We start from the raw sequence: 25,361 nt of genomic DNA, 5'->3' as shown, positions 1-25,361 counted from the left end.
AAACTCACAGGAGCAGAGTCCGCGCTGAAGGAAGCCACAGTTTTTATCCAGATGAACATCTCCTGCCATGAGGTCTTAGTTAGCTGCATTTGCCACTGTGAATCTCCTGAGGATTTCATTCCAATAGTTAGCATCTTGTTTGCTGCTCCCCCTGAAGAAGTGATACCTATCCATTTCCTCACATTTAGTTTGGTTTCTATCTGACTTACTCTCACCTCCCAATGCCTCAGGACAAATGTGAGCCCTGGAAAATGGGAGTGGAGTCCTAGACACTTAATAAGGTGACCTAACCCATATCCTTGGGGCTAGCTGGAATACCGGCCTGATTTAATGTCCTCCCAGCATCTCATCTTTCACATGAGCTAGAACAATGGCTAATGGCTCCTTTTACATGATAACAAAATAACATGTAAATATAAGAGCCATCCAGCAAAGAAGAAAGAGTATAAAGGTCAAAGGTTTTGTCATATATCATAGTCTTTAAAAATCGCTTATTAATCAATATGGATGAGCATGGATCGTGGTGGCTGCTTCTACCTTGATTTAGAAAAGTGTAAGCCTGGGAGCTGTCAAGTCACTGTTACTCTCAACAGCACAGGCCTTCCTGAACTCTTACTTCACACTAGCAGGGCAGCCCCTGGTACTCTCCCGGCTTGAGAAAGAAAACAGATGGAAGAATTAATTTAAACATATAATTTACCATGCTGCAGACTGCTTTAATCAATGGAAGTTGAGTAATTTTATCCACGTTTGAGTAAAATTTGTGGGCTTTTAAAATGTAGTTTGTCAGCTATGCTGGTGCCTGAGTTCCTTTTTGAAAATATATATTTTGAACTAAGTACTGGGAAGAGAGAGGTGCAAAAGGATTAGACAGCATGCTTGGAGTGGAGGAGCCTTTAGGGCTGTCTGCCCCACAACATTGTGATTGTTAGAGGTGGATCTGAGTAGCCTGTTTCACCTGGGTCCTCCCTTCTGGTCAAAGTGGTGAGGATTGGGGACTAAGGGACTACACATCAGTCTCTGCAACTTGCTCGTCTAAACTTCCAACATGGGAGTTGTGAAGCATCTGTGAGAACTGGAGAAGACCAGGTCCATCTGGTGTGAGGGCTGTCCCTCTACCTGGCACAGTACCTGGCATAGACTGGGTCATCAGTGAATACCTGTCGAATGACTTGCATCTGTAAATGAATGGGTTGGTGAGTGAACACCAACATGCAGAAAGCATCAGAAAATGTGGAGTCCTGCCCACATTCCAGACCCTGGTTCCAGTTCCTCCCTGCCTCTCAGCTGCAGAGCCGACTAAGTAGGCTTCCAGGGATCACTGAAAGATTCCATATAACTCGGGCTACCCTAAGTTGATTTCTGCTCCTTGCAAATAAATTGTAGCGCAATCACTGATAATAATGACCTCTAGTTTGGGAAGTTTGGAGTCTGTTTTGAGACAACCATGAAAACAAGTTTTGTATCTTTGTAACATTCACTCACATAGAAATACATATGTAAAGAGAGATTCTCCTCTCTCTTTACATATGTATTTCTATGTGAGTGAGTGTGCAACGGTGTGTGTATATATTTATATAATATTATTTATGTGTGTTTACATATATATTCATATATACAAATGAAATGGGCAAATTCATTAATGTCTCTGAGCTCCATTTGTTATCTTTGAAATGAAACGGTTAGATTCAATAATCTAAAATTTTAAAAGGTATCTGCTTTCCACGAATTCTGTCAGTGTTTTTTTGTTAGTAAATCACCAGAAGATATTCTGTTGCCAGAAAAGAGAGCTTGGGATAGGCACTTTAGGAATTCACATGTTCCATGTTGTGCTATTGCTGGAAATAATTTGGTAGCTTCTTGGGAAAGCGTATTCAGAGGTAGTCTGCACATTATTTTAACTCCCTCCATAGAGGCAGATGTCCAGCCTGATGAATATGATGATTGAGGGTGCTGGTAATGCCAGTTTGGGCAGAAAAGCAAAATTTAGTTGTAAAATAGTGGTGAGATTCCCCGTGAACTGGCATTGGAGGTAAACCCACAAGGAGTGTCACGTCAGCATGGATAGAACATTGGTGAGGATGACATGCCAAACTGAAGTGCAGGAAGGTAGCTAAACTGCAGCTGTGGTCCTCAAACTTGGTTGCCCTCATTTTGGATGGGACTTCAGTAGCCCTCTTACATCAACTCCAATATGGGCATATACCAAGTGTTCAATAAGTACTGGGTGATCAATTAAGTCAAATTTATAATAGCAATTATTCATGTTTTAATCAGGTGCTTTACATATATATTCTTACTTCACATTCTCAGGCAACCCTCTTTTTTAGTCCCTTTTCAAACATTAAGGAACATTCCTAGACAGCTTATGGAACTTGCCCCAAATCACACTTCTAAGTGGCAGAGGATACAAACCCAGGTCGTCTGACACCAGAGCCCACTAAGCCATACTGATTCTCTCTTCTCAGCCATAATCAGAGGCAAGGGAGAGCAGCCTTATACCTGTCTTAACTTATAAAGACCCTCCATATAATAATATTGATTTGAACCATGTTTGGCTGAATAGCATCATCTGCCTAGAAAATAAGGTTAGAGGATTATAAATGTTTTTAAAAAATGAACGTGAGTATTTTCACAACGTGGAAATACGCGCCTTTCTAGCTGTTTTTTTCACTTTATATTTTCAGAGATGTCAGAAAAAGGCAGTGCGTCTTCCATGGTACTCTTCTCTGGATCTCTCAGCTGTTCATGTGGGTTTTACTGGCACGTATCAATGCTCCCCCCTTCTCCTGTATGCCTAAGGTAGGGCACTTCTGCCACCCACTGAAGTTCAGCTCTAAAAAGGTAACAGCTTTAAGGGACTGTCAGAGGGGTTCGTTATTTTTTTAAATTAGTGTGGAGAAAAAGGAACCAGGCAGGTTCTTCCCAGATGCCTGATTTCTAGTCAGCATGCTGCATGAGTTCCCTGATTGAACACATTTCAGCCATCCTGTGCCTAAGGAGAAAAACACCACTCCTGGCTCTCGTCGCTATGGTAACTGATGCTCAGCAGGCAGTTGCAGTTTCATTTAACATAACTGGCTTTTAGAACTTGAGGGGAAAGTATGCTTTCATATAAGAGAAAAGAGAAGAGGAGCGGTTTAATTAATGTGTCTCAATTTAACATAAAGACACAGGTCACTTCCACTGTTTGACCAGATAGTGTCTAGCTCCGTTTTATATCTGTATCAGATCTAAGGCATCAAAGGATGGAATATTTCTCTCATCATATGTGAAGTGCACAAAGTGGGCAGAAGAGGAGAAACAGGGGTTGTGGTGGACCCTTTGCAAAAGGTTTTTTACTTTATAAAACCATCTCGGCTTGAGAGTGTATAGAATTGCTTTCTCTCATCCACAAAGGAGGCCTGAAAGATGGGTTGCTAGGCAACCTCACACCGAAGACTGGGGTGCTTTGGAATTAACATAGCTGACCTCCCTGTCATCTCTGAAGCTCTGCTATTCAAAACAATTTGATGAGGCCATACGACACGAGAAAATAGACACAAAATGTAAATACAAAAATAAAGAATAGTCTAAGTTTTTCAAGCAAAGACTAGGATTCATTCAGAGGGAAAAGGCAGCAGTAGAAAGGGCAGTTTGAGGACAAAAAAAAAATAGTGTTAGTCACTATCAACCAAAAACTTGGGTTTTGAATAAAACAGGAAGAAAATTTTGCTCACTCTTCTTTCAAAGATGTTTACAACTACCCTGAAAATGATCACAGCAAAGGGTCTGGAAATACTTAAGGTCAAACAAAAATATGTTTATAATAATGTAGATTGACTGCATATTTTTAACAAAAAGCTCAACTCTCAGTCCTCATCATGTGATGGTTTGTTTAAGCTCCAGAGTCCCCTACTCCCTTCCTGCCACTACATCATCAATATGGTTGGCGTGGGAAGCAATGGCATTTATTTTGCAAGTAGATGAATATTTGGAAGGAAACTGCAAAGCTGGTCTATGAAGCAGATCACACACTTTCATCAACAATGAATTTAGTTTGATTTTTTAAAATCTCATACCACTGGGAAATGGTAATGGTAACATTTTAAGACAGGTTGCTAACTTTATCCACATTAAATTAAAAATCAACCAAAGTTGGTGGCGTTGTGGGAGGTGGGAGACTGTAAACAAATCCGGAACTATTTTTTTGTGTGTTTGTTTTTTGTTATGGGTGTTTGGGTGAAGCACTTCTGAAACCATTTTAGGTGAATTATAGGGTTGAAGAAATGAACAAACATGCTGAGGTTGTTAGATCCAGGGTTTCACTGTAGAAGGAGGGTCATACAAATAAACATTTGCAGGGAAATAATGGGGATTAATTAGTATGGAAGGAATTGGTGTAATTTTGTGATTTCTAAAATATATGTGTATATGCATATGTACAAACATAGGTGTGTATGAATTTGTGTGTGTATGTGTATGCATATGTATGTGTACACACACACACACACACGTTTTCTGTCTGCTGAAGGGACTACAAACAATCACACCCTAGTAGCAATGAGCAAACTTAGCATTCAGAACTTGATCTCTAACATCATTTCCCAATAAGGGAACCAAGACTTCTTGGAGAAACGGCTGATATTCCACGGCTGAGGCAGGGTAATTAGAAATTGATCTCGGGACACCTCCTTATACTAGAAAGGAAGGGAGTGCTCAAAAAAGAAAAAAAAATGATGGGGGCTTGTTACAAGGACAAAAAAATCTGAAATTATTTGAGCACCAAAATGGTCAAGGATGTTAATGAACACTGAAGTATTAAAACAATAGGAATTCACAGGACTGTATGATATTAAATAATAGATGTTTTAAAAGTAAAAACAATAAATAAGTACGGGAGGGGCTCTTACAGTAAAATGCTGAGTGTTGATGTTAGAACACCATCATCCTTTATAGCCATCATGGTAAAGGCAGGACCAGGTAAGAATCATAATAAACCTCGGGGGAGTTTTTGAAGAGGGGAAGGATATTTGATCTACAAGTGTCTCCTCACAGATTGGTTATTAGTCACAAGAAAAAAAGATAACAATGTAGTGGAGAAATTTGACTAGTAATCAAAATGAACTCACCCATGAGGGCAGATGGATGTGCGTGCTTCCAGGAGTATCAGACCCCGAGGACAAAGCATTACTTCCATAGCATTATGGCCAGAAATGTTTAGCTCAAATTGAGTCATGAGGAAATATCAGACAAACCCAAAATGAAGAACATTCTACTACAATAAAGGCGGTGGGGGAACATTTTCTTTAAAAACATCTATGTTGTAAGGACAAAGAAAGGCTGTGGAAATGCTCCAGATTAGATTATGCTAAAGTGACATAACTAAATGCAATATCTGATCCCAGAGTGGATTATGACTGGAGGAAAAAAGGACATTATTGGATCAATTAGTGGTAAATGGTATAAAGTACTGTATCCATGTTTAAATATACTGAAGCTGACAGCTGTACTTTGATTATATAGGAGGGTATCCCTATTCTTTGGAAAGACACAGCATTAAAGTATTTGGAGGTCCAGTGGTGTGTATGTTTGCAACTTAATCTCAGAATCTTCAGAAAAATTATTATATGTATAGGTGTGTGTGTTTGTGTGTGAGTATACATGTATATACACAATTTGTATACACACAGAAAGCACAGATGATAAAGCAAATGGTGTAAAATATTTAGCCTGTAATCACAGCACTTTGGGAGGCCGAGGTGAGTGGATCGCCTAAGCCCGCAGGTTTGAGCCCAACCCAGGCAACTTGGTGAGACCTCGCCTCTATAATAAATTAAAAAAAAAATTAGCTGGGCACGGTAGCATGCGGTAGCATTCGCCTGTAGTTCCAGGTACTTGGAAGGCTGAGGTGGAAGGATGGCCAGAGCCCAGCAGGTCGACGCTGGGATGGCCATGAGTGTGCCACTACACTCCAGTGTGGGCAGCAGAGTAAGACTCCATCTCAAAAAAAAAAGCAATATTTTAGCATGTATCTTGATATAAGGATACTCTTTGAAATCTTCTTTCTTTTATGTGAGTTTGAAATAATTTCCAAATGAAAAGTTAAAAAACCCCAAAATTTGTTTTCTTTTTGTAGAAACAAAATAGCTTTTAATTAGAACTAGAATAATGAATATTTGGCATTTTAAGTAATCTATGAAAACAACCCAACACATACAATAAGATACTACGTGTTGTAAGAGGCAGCAGATTTAAAGAAGTGACATCAGAATCCAGACACGTTTTGTCCCGTTTCTTCACCTTGCCTCTTTGTATGGTATGTGATCAATCACTGTAACTTTGCTTGTGAGATTTCTCAGCATCCTGGATTTGCCTTCCCCCTATAATCCCTCTCAAACTATCCTCTGCAATTTGTGATTTAAGTCAATGTGAAAAATTAGAAAAATTTTCAACTATATGTCAGAGAGGAGCTATTATTTATTGACTAGAGCTATTTCAAATATTAAACTGTATAAGAAGAGCATTTCTGTAACTGTTTAGTATTTTGGTGCATTTTAAAAAATCTTCACAGTTCTTAAGCTTAGTGTATTTTTCAAAGAAAATGTAATATCTAACTGTGTAACAGGACCAATTAACCTGACCCAATGCTAAGTGAGGATACTACTGAATATTTTGCAGCTCTGTTCTTCATACTTCAAGTGTTTTTTAAGGTTCTTATATCATCTACCCATTACAAATAAAACCAGGCTGCTTTTGGAGGAAACGGAAATAGTAATTACCTTCCTAAAATACCCTTCTGTTTTTTTTTAAAACAGGGTTTCTTTCACATTGCCAAAAAAAATTTGTTTGAAGAAAGATAAAAATAACAAACATACTGTTTGAAAACAGCCTGGCTTAAAAGGTTGCCATCGACTCTCAGGCAATGCCCCTTAGAAGGAAGACATTTAAACCTACTTATTACTCAGCCTTCCTCATTTATGGGATCAAATTGCTTTTATGGGCACTGTGCCAGATTCATTGATGTGCACTATAAAGCAGATTGCAAAATGAAACATTTTTCGAGAAAACATCTGGTTCTTAAGAAGAGTATTAGACGGTGGGTAGCACACTTTTGCTCATAACTGTGATTTATCATGTTACAATAACTCCCCTCTAATCTGGCAGGCAGACTTCCAACAACCATAACCAGGAACCTGAAAATCAGTAAAAAAATACTTCAGAGTCCAAGGAAAACAGAGATCCCAGACTCCATGCATATGAAGGAGTGGTACTACCCTTAGGTCAAAGTCTATTTTATTTATTATGAGCTATGGGAGCAATTAGCATAAGGGCTCCTGAGGCTACCTTTCTATGCTGTGCCTCTTTCTGTAACTCTTTTGTTCCTTCATTTCTCTTACAAAAATCATGCATTCCTCTGAACTTTTTTTTTTTTTTTTGAGACAGGGTCTCATTCTGTCGCCCAGGCTGGAGTGCAGTGGCACGATCATGGCTCATCTCGGCCTTGACCTCCTGGGCTCAAGCAATCCTTCTGACTCAGCCTCATAAGTAGCTGGGGCTACAGGTGTGTCACCATGCCTGGTTAATTTTTTTTTTTTTGTAGAGACATTATCTCACTGTGATGCCCATGCTGGTCTCAAACTCCTGGGCTCAGGCAATCTTCTTGCCTCGGCCTCCCAAAGTGCTGGGATTGCAGGCATGAACCACCACACCCGTCCTTAACTCTCATTCTTCTAAACATTCCCTGCACTCCTCTCTTCCTACTCAGGTCTTCTTGTCTCTGGATTTCTCCCACAGATATCTCAAGACTCCCAAGTATCTCCTATCATAAAAGACAATAAAAACCGTTCATACCCCTCTGTAGCCATCTCTCTACCCTCAGCCCCCGCTTCCATAATTGTTTTATACTGTCTCTAGTTCTCACCTTCCATTCACAGGGCTATCATTAACCTGTGAGGAAGCTGTGTTCAAATTAGAAAAGGGGCCTTTTTCTTCCAAGGGGATGCAGCTGCAGGGTGCGAGACTTGGGAGGATTTCTTCTGCACTCTCGGCTAGGTCACCCTATGCAGTGCACTTACTGCACAACCACACATGGTGGCCCTGTAAGATTTCGGTTATTTCTACTGGCTTCTAGTTTGTGTTTGGCAGAATCATCATTAAAACTCTGTTGCTAGAATAGTGGCCTAAAGTACAAAGACGCATTTTTGCTCTCAATTCTCTCTGTAGTTTCAGGACCTTGCTCTACTTTTTGACAAGAGATCCATCTTATGTCCCCTTTGTAACTCTTACATTCTAGTAATACTGCTGTTACCTCTCCTACTGCCATTTTCTGACAGTCTTTTTCTACCTTCCACTTCCTGATATTTTCCTCTACCAATTTAAATAAATTAGGTTCCATTCTGTGTGAGCTAATAAGTAGTAAAGTGTAGTATTAAGAGTTGAAAAGTCAGCTTTTGTTGAGTTTTTTCTATTCAACTTTGCTCAGCGAAATATCTTTACACAGTCAGCAAAAAGCAAGTTTGAGAAGACTGTTCTCTAAAAAACAAAAATCTTTTATTTTTAGTGTAGAATATATGTTCACTGTAGTTAACTTTTACAATGACAAATAAAAATTGGCATTCCATCACTCAGTTGTTAACAATCGGGTTAGTTGCACATAGTGTTGTGTGAATCTATCTATGCATCTATTTTTTGCAAGTGAGTATTTATTTGAACAGTCATGTTTTCCCTCTTTCACTTATTTTGTTGTCATTTTAGCAATTAAAAATACATGAAAAGTTTAAATAAATAATAAATCTTTGAAAGTAATTTTTTTTCCCCGAGACAAGGTTCACTGTTGCCCAGGCTGCAGTGCAGTGGCATGATCATAGCTCAGTGCAGCCTTGACCTCCTGGGCTCAGGCGATCCTTTTGCCTTAGCTGATTAAGTAGCTCGGACTACAGGTGTCACCACACCCAGTCGATTTTTAATTTTTTTTGCAGATAGGGTCTTGCTATGTTGACCAAGCTGGTCTTGAACTCCTGGGCTTAAGTGATCCTCCTGTCTCAGCCTCCCAAAGTGCTGGGATTACAGGCATGAGCCACCATGCCTGCCCTGAAAAATAGTTTTTAATATCTACTTAGTACTTCATTAATGGAAAGAATAAATATATGACCACTTCCTTTATGTTGGACATTTTCTAACCAAATTTGCTGTTTTCTTTAACCAAAAATCTTTTAAGAACATTTCTGAATATTTCCTGTGATAAATTTCTCTAAGTAGGACCACTTGGTCATAGGACAGGTTTATGTTCATACAAATTCCCTTGAGGAAGGCTGTGCTATCTACTTCTACCAGCAGTGGATAAATGTGGAGGTTTCCCTGCACTTTTGTCAACATCGCATTTAGAGAGAAAAAGTGCTACTCTATCAGTTCTACGACCTTGTTAAAGCTATTCACTTGTCATTTCTAGTCCCAAACCAGGATAGCTCCTGTCAGATCCTTAATTGGTCTTCTGGTTTCCATAGTGATTTCATTATCTACTTGTACCCTAGTGCAAAGTTCAACCTATTTCCTCAGTTGTCCATGCATAAACCTCTTCCAGATTTGCTCTAGGCTCTTGACTTCTGGTGAAGAAAGCTGTTTCCTCTTGGGACTCATACTAGCTTGATTAAGGTTAAAAATATATTATAACAACTGCTTCCTCTTGAGAGGGTGGTATCCAGATCCTAGATCTAGAGATAATTCTTTCACTCCTACTGTTTCCTTCCCCTTTCCATCCTGAATAGGCCTCACATTTTCATTTAATATGTCATGGGCACTAGTGCCTTCAAACAGCAGTTCAGGGTAGTCTTGAATCAAGACTGCCCAGGCTGAGTTCCAATGTTAACAGTTTGGTGATTTGGGCATGTCACGTGAACTAATCCTTAGTATATAGGAAAAACATCAGAAGGTAATTAAGTGCTGCATAGTTTAGAAAGGGTGATATGGTACAGAAGAAAAAGGATGGCTACTTTAGATTGTGGACCTGAACATGGGCACTCTGAAGTGATAGTAAACTGATCCTTGATGAAAAGAAAGAGCAAGCCTGCAGAAGGAAGCTTGGGGACAGGAAGCAGGGCTGAAGGGAGAGAGAGGAACATGAGAGAGTTCCAGATAAAGTGGGGCAAAAGTATGCTCAAGGGGAATGAAATGAGGTGTTACGTGTAGGATCTAGCATTTGATGGGTGGAGAGAAAAAGAGGGAGTAAAGAAGGAAAGGGAGACGGAAGGGAGGCAGGGAGGGAATGAACAAGAATCTCAATTTCTGTATGGTTGAGCTCTCTGGAGGAATTCAGTTATCATTTTCATTCAGCTTTGAACTGCATGTTCTCTTCCCAGTTGCAATTACTACTTGGTCTCATTCTGTTTATACTAAGTAGAGCTACTATTAAGAGCCCAAGTGTGTCAGATTCATTATAGATTTTATATATTTTCCCTCATTTAATCCTTACAACCTGAAGCAGGTTATTATCCCCATATGCTTCTTCACAGATGAGAAAACTGAGGCTCAGAATGAAATGTCTAGAAGGTGGTAGAGCCAAAACTTAAATCCAGGCTGTTCTGACTTCAGATTCATGTTCTTGACTGCAACACTATTCTGCTCTTCAATTAGACTTCTCTTTGATAGCTTTCACATTTGTAAGACTGTTCATTCCACTCAGTTCATCTTGTTCCTCATTACTTAGCTAACTCTGTGATAGAACTCTTAGTTTCATCTGCTAGTCAGATGTAGCCAAGTACTTTTTCTTACAGACACATTCTTAGTTACGGAAAGCATCTTAATATAAGTAAGGTATGACCTTTGAAGTTGGCTGGGCCAGGATGAAATCCAGGTTCTGACACATTTCTGTGACCTTGGACGAATTATTTAGTCCAAGCCTCATCTTCTTCATCTGAAAAGTAGGATTATTATTTATATGGAGAGTTGAGTGAGAATTAGAAGACATAAAGTAAGGAAAGTCCTCAAAATAGCATTTAACAAATGGCAGGTGTTAAAAAAAAATAGCTGCTTAAGAAACAAAAACAAAACCCTCATTTTACAGATAGAAAAACTGATTTGGAAATGACTTGCTGGGAGAACAGATGTTCTACTTTATCCAATTTCCATGACTCTAGCATTCCATGATGCAAGTTCATTGGAACTACTAAAGGCATTCTGTTCTGTGATTCCTTCCTTTGTCAGCTGCCATAACAAAATACCATAAAGTGGTTGGCTTATAAACAACAAAAATCTATTTTGTACAATTTTGGGGGCTGGAAGACTGAGATCATGGTCCCAGGAAAGTTGCATTCTGGTGACGGCTTTCTTCTGGGTTGCAGACGGCTGACTCCTGGTTGTATCCTCACGTGGTGGAAAGAGAGCTAGGAAACTAGACACTAAGGTCTCCTTTACAAGGACACTAATCCCATTTATGAGGGCTTCCACCTTATGACCTAATTACCTCAAAAAAGACCCACCTTCTAATACTATCACACTAGGAATCAGGAATCAACATATGAATGTTGGGGGGGGGACACAAACATTCAGTCCATAGCAATATCCTTAACAATACCCATTCAAGCTAAAATATATTTTTTTCCCTCTGAATTAGGGAACAGAGATAATTTTCAAAGTTCCAGATCTGTAAAACGGGGACAGTAATACCTGTATTGTGGGGCTGTAAAGATCACATGTAGTAAGACATGAGATTGTGTTTGAAAATGCTCTTGTTAAACACTTTTATAAAATGCCATGAAGGTAGGTGAGAAAAGAGGAATGATTTGAATTTTATAAAAAAAAATTAAAAGGATATTAGAGAAGTGGTCAGAAACACAAGAATGTAGCTCAAAATAAACAAACATAGGATGTTTAAAGAAAGATAGTCCTTGACTTCTAAAAAACACTCTATGCTTACTGCAAATGCAAATAAAATTGAAGATTGTGTTTATTGTATTTTAAGACAATTGAATAAGATGTAGATGAGAAATTAATGATAATGCTAAGGAGTAGGTTTATGAAGATTAGGTTAAATTTAGTGTAAAAAGGTGAGCGCTCCTGTGACAGGTGCTCTTAGACAGTTGAGTAAATAGTTGCTTTCACATGGTGGTTTTGTGATTCCCTGCTGACCAGAAGTATTTTGTCACCTTTCTCCACCACATGTTACAGTATCTGAAATTACACCAAAAGGCTAAGATCAAATATTGCAATAAAGGTTTGCTCATTTAAACTGATTTCAGATCCTGATTATTTCTTAAGATCACATTGACTTTGAAAGCAGGAAGAATGAACTCAGAGGGAAGAGAAATTCACTTTTTATACTTTTCCAAGAGATTTTTCTAAGAAAGTCACATTTTCTGCAATACAGAACCACCAGGAACACTGCAGACTGTGTGGGGAGCTTACCTTGATTTTGCAAAACTTACCATGTCTTTTGAGTTCCAACGGAAATACGAACCACATATTTATGAAATATTTATTAAAATATGCACTTAAGATACATATTTTGTCTTTTCCATAAATTATTCACATGGAGATTTACTCCTTTCTTTGAAACACCATGGAATACAACAAAAAATTTTAACAGAGAACAATGCATTTTATACATCCTGAAATAAACAGCTAATATTCCTTAGAAAAGATACAACATATTTAATTACCTAAATTTTAACAAAATATTATTTATGGAAATGGGTTGTAGTCTTTATTGCAGAGCCACCTAATCTCTACATAATCAAAAGACTAGCTCTCATGTCACTTCTCTGTTAGAAAGTACCAGCACCGACCTGACATAATCTTCTTATGTACAGCAGCAGCCTCTGCTGGAGAGAACAAGGTGTGCTTCTATAACAAAGCATCAAGCTCAAACCTATTTTGAACTGGAACTCAAAGTTAGATTTCTTTCATTTCCCGGAAAACCAACAACCTAAGTTAAAATGATTATTTTCACGGTCTTAAACATGTGCGGGCCTTGTCAAGTATTTCCTTTCTGATTTTTGGATAATTTGGATGTGCTTCAAGAACCTGCAAAACAAGTAACACACAAAAACTCGTAAGTAATCATCAAGAACTAGAGAGCTATGAAACATCCCAGAAATGAGCATTACTTTAGATTTCATTGTACTAATATTACAACAGCTGTAACACTTTTTAAGGGTGACATCTTAAATGTAACATGGTGACTCACTTATATTAACAGTAATTATATGAGAACAGTAGAATATGAATGCCACATGTGAAAAATATAACAAATATAATTGCTTCCTTAATAGACTAAGTTGTAGAAAACAATTATGTATCTGATTTAAAATATTTTTGTAATTTAGTTATTTATTCATAATATTTAATAAACTTTTAAAGAGATTTTTATCCAGGAGTACATGTCAAATTTACCTGAAATAATTTTGACACACACATATTTCCAGGTCTATTGAGTCCAGGAGTGGGGAGACATTAATTTAAGAAAAAAATTCCACAAATGATCCTACTATATAACCTTAATGTCCAACCCTAACTTTAATCGGAAGTACTGCTTTAAATAGAGGACTCAATAATCAACAGCAATGACTAAGGCTATGTACTACAGTCATGCTGATACACGCTAGCAGGGATAAGGGGTATTCTAATACTCCTTTTTTTTTTAGCTTTTAAAATTTTTATTTTACTTTAGATTCAGGGGGCATACCTGTATGTTCATTACATGGACATATTGTATATAAGTGGGGATTGGGTCTCAAGTGGCCCATTCCCCAGATAGGGAACATTGTGCCCCATAGGTAGTATCGAACACTAAACCACCTCCCCCTGCAAAATTCTTTTCTAAGGAGTTTTTCTTGGAGCTCCTTATAGTGTTTTATAGAGTGTTTTATAGGGAATATCAGTGAGACAATGTATAAATAAACTGCAAATTCTAAAATTGCAATTTAAATATTTTTCATTGTAGTAGGTGATCATTTAAGCAGGAGATGATTACAGATGTAATTAAATGACTTGTAAATGACAGAATCCCTTTTTATCTCTAATTTAGCAATCTGAATTCTCCAATAACTACACTTAGACACTCATAAGAACTTCTATTTGGAGAATCTATGCTATCCTCAAATATCTTCTAATGTAAATATTAAATTTTATTTAACATGTTCTTCTACCAGTCTTTGTCTTTAAATTGACATAAACATCTTATTATTCGACCTAAAAGTAAAAACACATTTTTAATTTAGGTGAACGCTATTATGTTCTACATTTCGAACAGATAATCTCCCTGAATGTATCTGATATGTTATTTGGCCAAAATACCACATCCTCCACCTCTATTCATATACATCTTGAGATTAATAAAAAGCAGAAAATTGAGCCACTGAAAAATTTTAAGAAACCTAGATTTAAGTGTTTACCTGGTGACATATGTCAACTGAATCCACATATCTTTTTGCTTTTAAGTAATTAAATGCCAGTTTGTATCCTGTTAAGACAAAAAAAACAAAACCATAATAACATAGTACTATCTATAGAACACAAAGCTACTATTACTTTTTTCTTGCCTCTTGCTCTGTTTATTTACTCACTAGAGAATGTGTGTAGTAGGCTGGTGATGGGACACCTTAACTACACCATAGAGAGAAGTGATATCATAACAGAGGGCAGAGTGACACGAAAGTAGTGTAAGAAGAAAATGGTGTTGGAAAAAAAGGCCTGCAGTGAACATACGGATGGGTTAGAAATCACAAATGTGATTTCTGCAATTTACTACAAAGGTCTCATTTATTTTAGGTTATAGTAAAACCCATCATAGGATAGTAAGTGACAACACAGCTATTCATTTGTACAGTATAGATTTATTTAGCACTTAACACACCAGGGAAACTGACAGTCATGAGTTTTATATTCTATGAGAAGAAAAAGTACACGAGAGAAGTGATTGCATAAGTAAATGGATCATTTCAAAACTGAGATAATTGCTATGAAAGAAAGATTCAAGCCTAGCGAGTTTTCCTAAGGAACTTGATTGGGGAGGGAGAGGGGGTCAGGAGATGTCTGAAATCTGACAGATGAAAAATAAACAGGCCAGGACTGGGTAATCAGGGATACTTTCAGGCAGCGGAAACCATATGTGTGAAGGCCAGCATAGACACTTAAGGAGCCAGATGAACTAGGAGCATGTGGTGAGAAGATAGAACCTGGGCAAGAGCAACATAGAGGAAGCGGATAAGACATCAGATGTTCCACAGCAATGACTGGTGGGAATATCACAATTACTGATACTGAAATATCACACTTCCAACTACCAACCATTAGAAGAAAGTTTTAAGACATTCTTTAATGACTGTTGTTCGCCTGCAAGCATGCTATAAAAATAACACTAAGAAGGTGACAAGAAAAGTAACAGTAGCTGTGCACTCAGTAAATAAGATATAAAACAATGTAAAATTACATGCAATAACAAATATTTCATTTTACCTCTAAGAAGTAGGAATGCTGTTCTCAGACTCTGATAAAAGTACCAAATCAAATTAAAATTTCAAACAAATGTTTGAGAAGAATTCCTGGCTAACATAATCAGAAAATAAGAAGTTTCAGAGTGGTAAACTTGAGGTCATTGCCAAGGAATTCTAAAATGGACTAACAGAACTGTGACTTTCTATCTATCTATCTATAATCTATCTATCTATCTACCTTTATCTATCTATCTATCTATCTATCTATCTATCTATCTATCTATCTATCTATCTATCTATCTATCTATCTATCCCAGTCCAGGTCTCACTCTGCCACTCAGACTGGAGTGCAATGGCATGATCATGGCTCACTGCAGCCTCAACCTCCTAGGCTCAAGTAATTCTCCTGTCTCAGCCTCCCAGGTGGAGAGGACTACAGGCACATGCCACCATGCCCAACTAATTTTTTGATTTTTTGTAGAGATAAAGTCTCATCATATTGCCCAGGCTGGTCTTGAACTCCTGAGCTCAAGTGAACTTCTTGCCTCATCCTCCCAAAGTGCTGGAATTACAGGCATGAGACACCAAGCCTGGCTGAGTTGTGACATTTAAAAAGGAAAACATTTTTTAAGATGTCATACCAAACACACTGTATATGGGAACTAGTCAAAAAGTTTGATTTTATTTCCTTTTCTGGCTTCCTGACTAGTTCTGAGACCTTAGGCAAGTTGCTTGAGCTGTCAATTTCAAATTTCCTCATCCATAAAATGGAGATAACAAACGCTCCCTCTAACACTTAGTATAATTTTAAAAAATCAAATAAAATACTTGTGAAATGTTTTTTAAGATCTTAGAGTATCACAAAATGTCGCATTTTTTTCTGTGTAAACAAACACTAAATTAGAATCACAGAATTTAAACACTGAATGAAAATTGATGATCTAGTAAAAATTTTAGAGAGGAAATAAAGGGCTAGAAAGGGCAAAAAACATATGAACTATAGCTTCAGTCCTCCTGCCACACTTCAAAGAACTCAATTATATGCAACCCGGAAAGAGAGAAACAGAAAGAATGTCAATGCCTAGTGATTGTCATGTATCCTGAGACTAGGTGTGAAGGGAGAAACATGACTGAGTTCTGAGTTCTTCTATTATTGTGTCTCAGTTGGTCCTGCTGTATTTCTTTTATTTTTTTCTTGTATATATTTAAGGTTACAAAATAATAAGTATGTGTATGAATATATATGGACTAATATATATAAAAGTACCAAACAAAATTAAAATTTCAAACAAATGTTGAATGACTAAGTGTATTATTAGTCCGTATATATTCATCATATATATATATGACTGCAGTCAAGCAAATTACACACTCATCATCCTCGTGCCTTTCATAGCAACAATACTCAAGCTTGAAGTCTATGGAAAGAGCATGAACATGATTTTAATCATTGTTTCCTGATAATTGAAAAAATGAAATGCATTGTTAATTTGGCCAGGCAGGTTGGGAGTGTCAAATGCAATGACAATCTAAGGAAGAAAATAATTAATTGGAAGCCACAGAGAAATGTTTACTAAAGCACAGTTGAAGGATCTGATAAAATCATCTCTAATACACAATAATGTCACAATGATCGAGCAAGTGGGCTGAATGTCTATAATTGCCAAAGTCTCCCAAGGAAAACAATATATAAACAATTTAGCTAAATATATTCCTTCTGTGGAATAAGGTATCAAAATTACTGTCCTTCTGTGGAATAAGGTGTCAAAATTAATCTTAAGAATATTTAAGGATTTTTCATTTTACAAGCTGACTTTATTCTGTAAGATATATAATGCCTGAGGGTTTAAAAAAATGCTACAGAAGTCATTAGTTCCTCTGCTTTATATAAGTCTAGTACAAGCACAGATTCCAGAAAAACACAAAATGAGGGAAGACCTCAGCTGAGAGCAGTTAGTCTGAGGTGACCAACCTGACGGCAAATTAAAACTGAGTCCACATTGTGACACAGTTGCTGAAAAGACTGACAACATCTTATGATGAATAAACAACTAGCAAAGGCCTAATCTAAAGAAAATATTTGCTTAACTAAAACTACAGTTAGCCAAATCATATCTGAGAACTTGTTCATTTGGGGTATAACAAGTCAGGAAGGTAGGGACAAAAAACCCCCCAGCATTTTCCAAACTTAATTAGCCGTGGAATCCAAGTCCTTTTTACTTTTTTAAAAATAAAAAATAAATAAGTATTAAAATCTCAGAAGTGTTCCAAAATGCAGGTTGGGATATACTACTTTAGAGCTTCCAGAAGACAGCAACAAGGTGGGTGAAAGACTTAGAACTCAGTTTTAGGAGGAAGAATGGACAAGTAACTGTAAGTGGCTTCAAGAGAACCCTTAGGAGAGACACAACAGAAGTCTGCAATTAAAGGGCCATGGTTTGTAGAATGGAGAGGACTCTGCAGGTAGTCCCAGAGAACAGATTTGAATAGTATCAATGAAGTACACTTCAACTCAATACAAACAAAAAGAAGACAGCATGGGGATGAGCTGCCTTACAGGAGGGGAGAGTTGGTCACTAAGTGTATTCCAATGGCAGCCATCTGTCAGGGACACTGTAGACTGGCATTCCTCAAACTAACAAGTCTACAAAACACTGGGTGGGACTATGATGATGTTCTGAGATGCTCAAGAGGAGAAAAAAATGTCTCATGGTCAAATAATTAAGGGAAACATGGCCCCTTGTGATATCCATTGCAATATACATTAGTGTTTAAAGGCTTGAGAAGTTCTGCAATAAAGATACTAAGTAACTTGACTTAATGCAATGCTTTCCAATGCATTCAAAATGGAATCCCTTTTTCTACATATTATCATTTGCAAAATAGCAGAGAGCAAAAAAACAAAAAGAGAAGGGGGAAGAATTAGATGCCCTCTAAAGTGAGGACAAGTTTAGAGCTCAGGCAATTATACTTAACTATTAGTAGCTAATATAGTTTATTATGAATATAAAATTATCTTTTCAGAAAGGTTGACAATGAAAGTTGGCTCTAAGTATATATATTTCATTCTGAAAACAAATAAAATGCATTTATATGAAGATTTACAAATAAAACATACTTTTCCCGTGAAACCTAGTGTCTAATTTGTAAACTCACCCACTACTGGGTTTGTTTGATTGCTATGTTTCCACGCCATCTCATAGTTGAAGGCAGCATCTGTGTATGCTTGTTCTTTTTCCATAATATATCCCATATACTCATAAGCTTTGCAGCAAGACTGAAGAAAAATGGAAGATGTATGATTATCAACAGACTAAACCGGATACCACTTAGATTTTAAGGGTGGTTTAAGACTACTGTGGTCAATCATAGTAACCTATTTAAATGGTACATAAAACAATGATTTTTAACCTTGGCTATATAATCAAATTGTTTACAGAAATGCTTCTGATGCCAAGCTTCCATCCTAAATCTATAGAATCAGGATTATTTTTTTTTCCTTTACTCAACCAGAAATACGTATCAGGTCATGTGTATTTTATACATATACATGTATACAATTTATTATGACTCATTTCAACACACACAAATGAAGAATAGAATGAACTCCACAAACTAATAGATTAATCATGACTAATAGTGTTTCACCTCTACCCCACACACCTGTTCTTCTGTATTACCAGAAAAAAATCCTCAAGTGCTGGATCATTTCATTCATACTCATCTATCAGCGTGCATCTCTAATATAAAGACTTTCTTTAAACGCAACCCGAATTTAGCACACCTACTATGTAACAACTCCTTAACAGCACCAAATATCTAGTCACATCAAATTTCACACTGTCTTAATATGATTTTTCTTTTCTTTAGTTTGTTAGGATGAGAATTCAAGAAAGGCCCATACATTGTGACTGGCTGAAATGTCCCCCAAGTATCTTTTGATCTAGAGGTTTCCCTCTGTCTCTCTCTATGTGTGCCTCTTTTCTTAAAATTAAATTTAGTAGAAATGGGAATATTTATCCTAGAGTTTCTCACAACCCAGATTTTGTTGACAGCATCCTTGTGGTGTTTACATAATATCTTCCTTTGTCACTGGTGTTTCCCGGAAACTGTAATTAGATCTAGAAGTCTGGACTGGATTTTGATTTGGGGAGAAAGGGGTAAAACAATTTCATGGATTGGTACCATAATAAGTGACATCAGAGCATGAGGCAAAAGGAAAAATGCACAATCCTGGATGCACATTTTAATGTATTTTTTTAATTGCATTTTTTTCTAGAACATTAGTTTAAAAATATTAAAAAGTGGAAAAGTAGGTATATTAAAACTCACATTATTTTAAGATTGAGTATTTTATTTGTATCTAAACCAAATTTTTTATAATTTTACTTTTCTCACTTTAATGGAAGACATTTCATCATTATATTTTTATTAAAACCATTACTCATTTTAAAAAGATAAAAAATATTACTATAGGGACACACAGGTTCCCTTTTGATTCAGGCTCCAATATAGGTCAGTGCAACACACTCAGATGCTATTTCATTTTTTAATGTTTTATTTGATTAAAAAAATACTGCATCAATGTACTGTTTATCCTGATTATGAGTGCTACACTTTTCCCGCCCCAGCTCTGGCCGTGTCATAGACGGTATGTTCTTTCATCAGTAAGCACAGAATATTTGATTCTCCCTCCTTTTGTGATGTTATACTCATATGTAAATTTATCAGGGTTGAAAAATGATGATATTTTATTAGTCTTTCTTCATTTATTAGCTGGAAAATGTCTATAATGAAAACCTCACTTTACCTACTGTTTGGTTACTCAACAGTACAGAAAGGCAAGATAAATCCTTAATCCCTTACCTTTACTTGCCAGTTTTAGAAATAGTAATTCATTAGCATGTTGCAGTGGTGACCAATTACGTTTTTTTTCTTTTGTGGATATTTGGAAGTCATGAATTTAACAGATTTGATGTATTTCCTATCTACTGCTGTTATTATTCTTACTGATATTTCGAGTGCCTGTCTTAACTTTTTGCTCTTGGGAGTGTCTTCAAGTTGGCCCTAAACACTTGACACAACTCCCTAACTCCCTCCCTCCCTCCCTTCCTTTGTAGAGATAGGGTCTTTCTATGTTGCCCAGGCTGGTTTTGAACTCCTGCCTCAAGCGATCCTGCTACCTAGCCTCCCAAATCGCAGGGATTACAGGTGTGAGCCACTGTACCTGGCCTCTAGTTATTTTTGATAGGTTCCCTGTTGCCTGGTATGACAAGATGTTTTAGTGTCATATTGTACATTTCCTGCCCCAGATCTAAATGGTTTCTATTGCTTTAATTATATAAACCAAGGTTCCTAAGCTTTAGTTCCTGAATCTCATGTTTCCAATTATCAACATGCCTAACCAGCAGAAATGAACAAAATCCGTAAAGTGGCCACCATGTTCAGCAATACAATGTATTCCTGATAGTGCCCCAGCACACTGAAATTCTGTGTGCATAAAAAGCTTAATTCCCATGCAATCCTAGTTAGTCCTAGACTATTTAGCAGTTTAGATTGTCAAAGCCTATTAAAGAGTATTCTGTTTTTCAAGATCAAGTTAACTTAAAATTGATACAAAATATCATTTAGAATAGTCTATCACATTGATAAATGGCTGTACCTTTTAGGTTTTTAAATTAAGAAGGTATCTTAATAGTATTAGATAATCATAACTCCTCTTTAAAAAAACAAGTTATCCATTTGTAATCTAATTTGCTCAATGAGAATAAAACATGTTTACTGTGATTAATATTTTGAAGTAGTAATTGATATGAATATGTGAAGATAAATATCATTAAGTTTCTAAGTTGAGTATAATTATTTCCCAACAAAAACTAACAAAAACTTTAATTTTTAAAACCTACTGGTCAGCACTGTGGCTCACGTCTATAATCCCAGCATTTTGGGAGACCAAGGAGAGAGGACTGCTTGAGCTTAGGAGTTCAAGACTAGCCTAGGCAACATAGCAAGACCTTGTCACTTTTAAAACAGTAAAAAATAAGAATAAAATATACACGATGGAATATTTTGCAGTCATAAAGAACAAAATCATGAACTTCACAGCTACCTGGATGGACTTAGAGTCTATAATACTGAGTGATCTTTCATGGAAACAAAGAATTGAGTATTACGTGTTCTCACTCATAAGCGGACCTTGAACAATTATCATAATACTACAAGAAAAGGATTGACAGTAGTGGGAAACTGCCAGGAAGGGGATGGGAAAGCAGGATTGGCAGTAGTGGAAGTCTGCCTGGGGAAGGGAGGGGGCACACCTCATCAACAAGGGTACCTGCATAATGAACATTTTATTACATGAGCATACCTAACCTTGAATTGTACCCCACATGTTTAAAATTAAAAAACTAAAAGTTATAAATAAAAAAGAAAAAATAAATACTGTTATAAAATATCTTTTTATGATTAAACATCAACATGTTAGTAAAAAACCTTAAATCCTAAGGTTTTATAATTTTCAATTTTATACCTAAAAATAAGGAGTTTTTATTAAATAAATCAAATTAAAAGCTGAAAAGACTTTCCCCACAAAATATATTATGCATAGTGGATTCTAATAATGTGGAAATGACATGCAGCTGCAGTAAATTCATCAAGAGTGTTTCTTAATAGGAGGGACAGACGTCCGCAATTAATGTTGTTCTGCAATTTTCATTAGTTCTGGGATGAGATGGATAATCACAAGTGAATGCTTGACATTCCCAAAACACTTTCTATTAAGTAGGGCAGCACTATAGCTGAAACTTGAAACTATAAATCTCTCTCTCTTTTTTTACTTGCAAGGGGAAATGGCTTATTTCTTATTATTAATGTTTATTTCCTTACTGTCCTAAGAATAAACATTTACTCTTCAGAAAATACACAGGAATTCTTGGACATAGACCAATGCTCTATAACACCTATGATAGTAAGTGTATGCAACAAAAGTTAACAACTATTTTTTACTCTTCAATCACCTACTCTATTATGACGCAGGCACTGTTTCAATAGTTCTTCTGCCATGTCGTATTTTGCTGATTGAATATAAATATCAGCAAGTAGTAGCCAACTCTTCTCAAACTCTTCAGCATCAATAGCATTCCAATTCATTTTTGAAATCCGCTTCAGCTGGTTTCTGGCTTTTGGAGTCTGTTTCAAGATCATATAGGCTGTTGCCATTCCCAAGAGTGCTGGGATATGATCCTTCTATAAGAAAATAAATTTTTAGACCACTACATACACAAATATAAATGTCCTGTTTAAAAGAAAAGCACATGATAAGCAGCAACTGTGACATAGCATAATAAGAACTAGACTGTGGAATCTAGTTCTAGTTTCAATACAGATAACTGTGGTTATGGTCATTATTTAACACATCAAGTAAACTCAAATAATCAAAAAATCTTGGTCAGGCATGTGTGGTCAAGATAATTCAAGATAATGGCAACCATTCAGATGCCATCACCACACAATTCTAACAATTAGTGAGTCCAACTTCAATGGAATTGAAACAACTATGTTTTTGTTATGTACAGAAACAGAATAAATAAAATTTCATTTCAGTAAAATCCTTATTGAGCAGTTTGCATTTCAATATAACATTTTAGCTCTTTAGTTCTTTTACCTGTTCAAGAAGAATAACAAACAATGAGTTATAATCCTTATCATATTGACTTCTATTGCTCTCTGTTCCTCCCTTCTTCTTATACTCAAAACCTCTTCTCCCAATAAAGTTTGAACAATGAAAGGTTATGAGTAAGGCACACAATTAATCACTTGGAAATTATATAAAATAAATTCATGACTTAAAATATGCTCTTAGATTTGGAATCTGCAGCTTCCTGGGAGGGTCTATAAAGCACGATCATCTTTTCAATAGGGTTCAAAGTCAGAAAATGTTATTCTGTGAAACCAATAGGCTAATAAAAATTGGTATTAAAATAGAGGCCACTAGGGACCTATCCATAAAACTAACTCATGAAAGCAATAATGTGTATGTCCCTGATTAAGCTAGGCTGCTTCTTAAATTTCCACAGAGGGATTATGACGCTTTTATAAAAAAAGATGAAGGCCTCAGCTTAAAATACAAATAAAGGGTGAGAAACTGTGACTTAGAAATTGTAATATCATGAATATAATAAAGGTGCACTGTAAGATAGCAAATTTTGATAACTATTAAGGAATACTGTAAAAGGGAAATAGAGTGGTAAAATGTTCAGTTCAATACTGATCATAGTTGGAAGTCAGAAATAATCCTAGAATAGAGAGGGACAATTCACTAGGGCTTTATGAAACAGGTTTTAGGAACATAACTTCCTTGGCTCTAATTCTATGTCTATCAATTAATTTCCAATATACAATCTTTTCCCCTAGGTAAGATATAGCAAAACTGTTTCATTTGAGTGCCAAATACCAACTGGTATTAGATTTTGAAGACGTGTGGGATAAAAGAAGACAGAAAACAGAGTCCTACTATGTATTTGTCAGCCAGTTTCTAGACAGCCTAAGAAGAGAAGGCTCCTGTGAAAAGCTCCCACAACTATACACATGCACAAAAATATCCCACACAACATATTTAAAAATAAGTCTCTGATTTTAAAACCACAATCACACATCTTGAGTTTGATTAGAATGTCATCAGTTCTTTACGACTTGATCACTCCTGTGTGAACTGGGAAATAGTTTCTAAAACTGCAAACCCAAGTCCTGCATTAGATCTGCATTAGACCATGATGTCTTTTTTTTCTGGTGCAGACATCCTAAGACCTATGGCCAGTTTCTCTCTCTCACCCTTAGTTACTTTAAACGGCAATAACTTTAGATGGCAGAAGATTCAGGTGTGGAAAATATAGCTCTATTATAAACAACTCACTTTTATGGTTCAAGGTGATGCAGTGAAAACACTTCAGCTTGGGCTTAATGTATCTTCCGCCATTTCCTCCATGACTTCCTGTTCAGAACTCTTTTTCAATCCCTCTAAATGACAGACACTCAGGGTTGCAAACATACCCTGTGCTTTTCCACCTCTCTGACTTAGTTCATATTTTCCCCTTTATCTAGAACACACTTTCTTTATTTCTGCCTGTTAAAATACAATTTATCTTGTTTCTTCAAATCATATCTGTTTCTTAAATCATACTTTGTTCACAAAACTCTCCTTACAACATCTCCGACAGCATTTTTATCTGCAATTCTAGGACAGACTAGAACATATTTTGCTTTGCAGTACAGTCATTATAGTCAGCATGTTTGCCTCATCTTCTGTAGACAATGAGACACTTGAAAAAAGGAACCATGCATTATTTATCTTTGTGATTCCCGCTATGCTTAGTACTCACTGGTTGTTTAATGAATACATGTTAAACTGACTATATGAAGCCTATGAGTTAAAATTTTAAAATGTGAGATAAAATTCAATGTTTATGAAACTTTAGCTCACACGTTAATATTTGGATAATATGGATTAGTAAAGAGATTTGAAGATAGTATATTACTAACCACATATATTAAGGATGATAGAAAATAATGCAGTCTCATCAACACAGAAAATTGACATAGTGTTTCTAGGAAAGAGCTGTAATATCATTCATTCACTGCTTTTGGCTGTTCTCTCTCTCTTAAGCTCCACAGCAGGAATAATCGGTTTACTCAAAATAAAATCCCTCATTGTTATGTGACAGAACAGGCCTTCACAGCATTCAGTAGTTGTGGCACCTGACTTGAGATTGTGCTTCCTCTTGTTCTTACGGCTTTTTATAGAGTTACATGATTGTCCTACTTCTGCTCTCCATTCAGCAGCTGTCATCCATCTGCTGCACAAAGCCAACTCAACAGAGCATGACCCTTGAGAACATTAATTCTTCAATGTCTGCAGAAGGGCACTGCTTTAGAGGGTTACCACTGCTGATGCTA

At 36.6% G+C, this 25,361-nt stretch overlaps 1 protein-coding gene across 1 annotated transcript in view; it reads right to left on the bottom strand.

Annotated features, from left to right (window-relative positions):
• Positions 1 to 12,437: 12,437 nt before the first annotated feature.
• TTC21B (tetratricopeptide repeat domain 21B) overlaps positions 12,438 to 25,361 on the bottom strand; it is an 86,431-nt gene continuing 73,507 nt past the window's right edge. Inside the window, exons 26-29 of the mRNA XM_008063028.1 lie at positions 22,431 to 22,655; positions 18,567 to 18,687; positions 14,370 to 14,437; positions 12,438 to 12,999 (exon numbers count right to left, since the gene is read on the bottom strand). Of these exons, the coding sequence (XP_008061219.1) occupies positions 12,922 to 12,999; positions 14,370 to 14,437; positions 18,567 to 18,687; positions 22,431 to 22,655 (492 nt within the window). The 3' untranslated portion in view covers positions 12,438 to 12,921. The remainder of the gene's footprint in view (positions 13,000 to 14,369; positions 14,438 to 18,566; positions 18,688 to 22,430; positions 22,656 to 25,361) is intronic.

Source organism: Carlito syrichta, unplaced genomic scaffold, assembly GCF_000164805.1.
Source record: "Carlito syrichta isolate Samal-C Ts95f unplaced genomic scaffold, Tarsius_syrichta-2.0.1 Scaffold306482, whole genome shotgun sequence".
NCBI classification, from domain to species: Eukaryota; Metazoa; Chordata; class Mammalia; order Primates; family Tarsiidae; genus Carlito; species Carlito syrichta.
The sequence above is the reverse complement of the archived record's forward strand: the minus strand, read 5'-3'. Positions and strand labels throughout refer to the sequence as shown.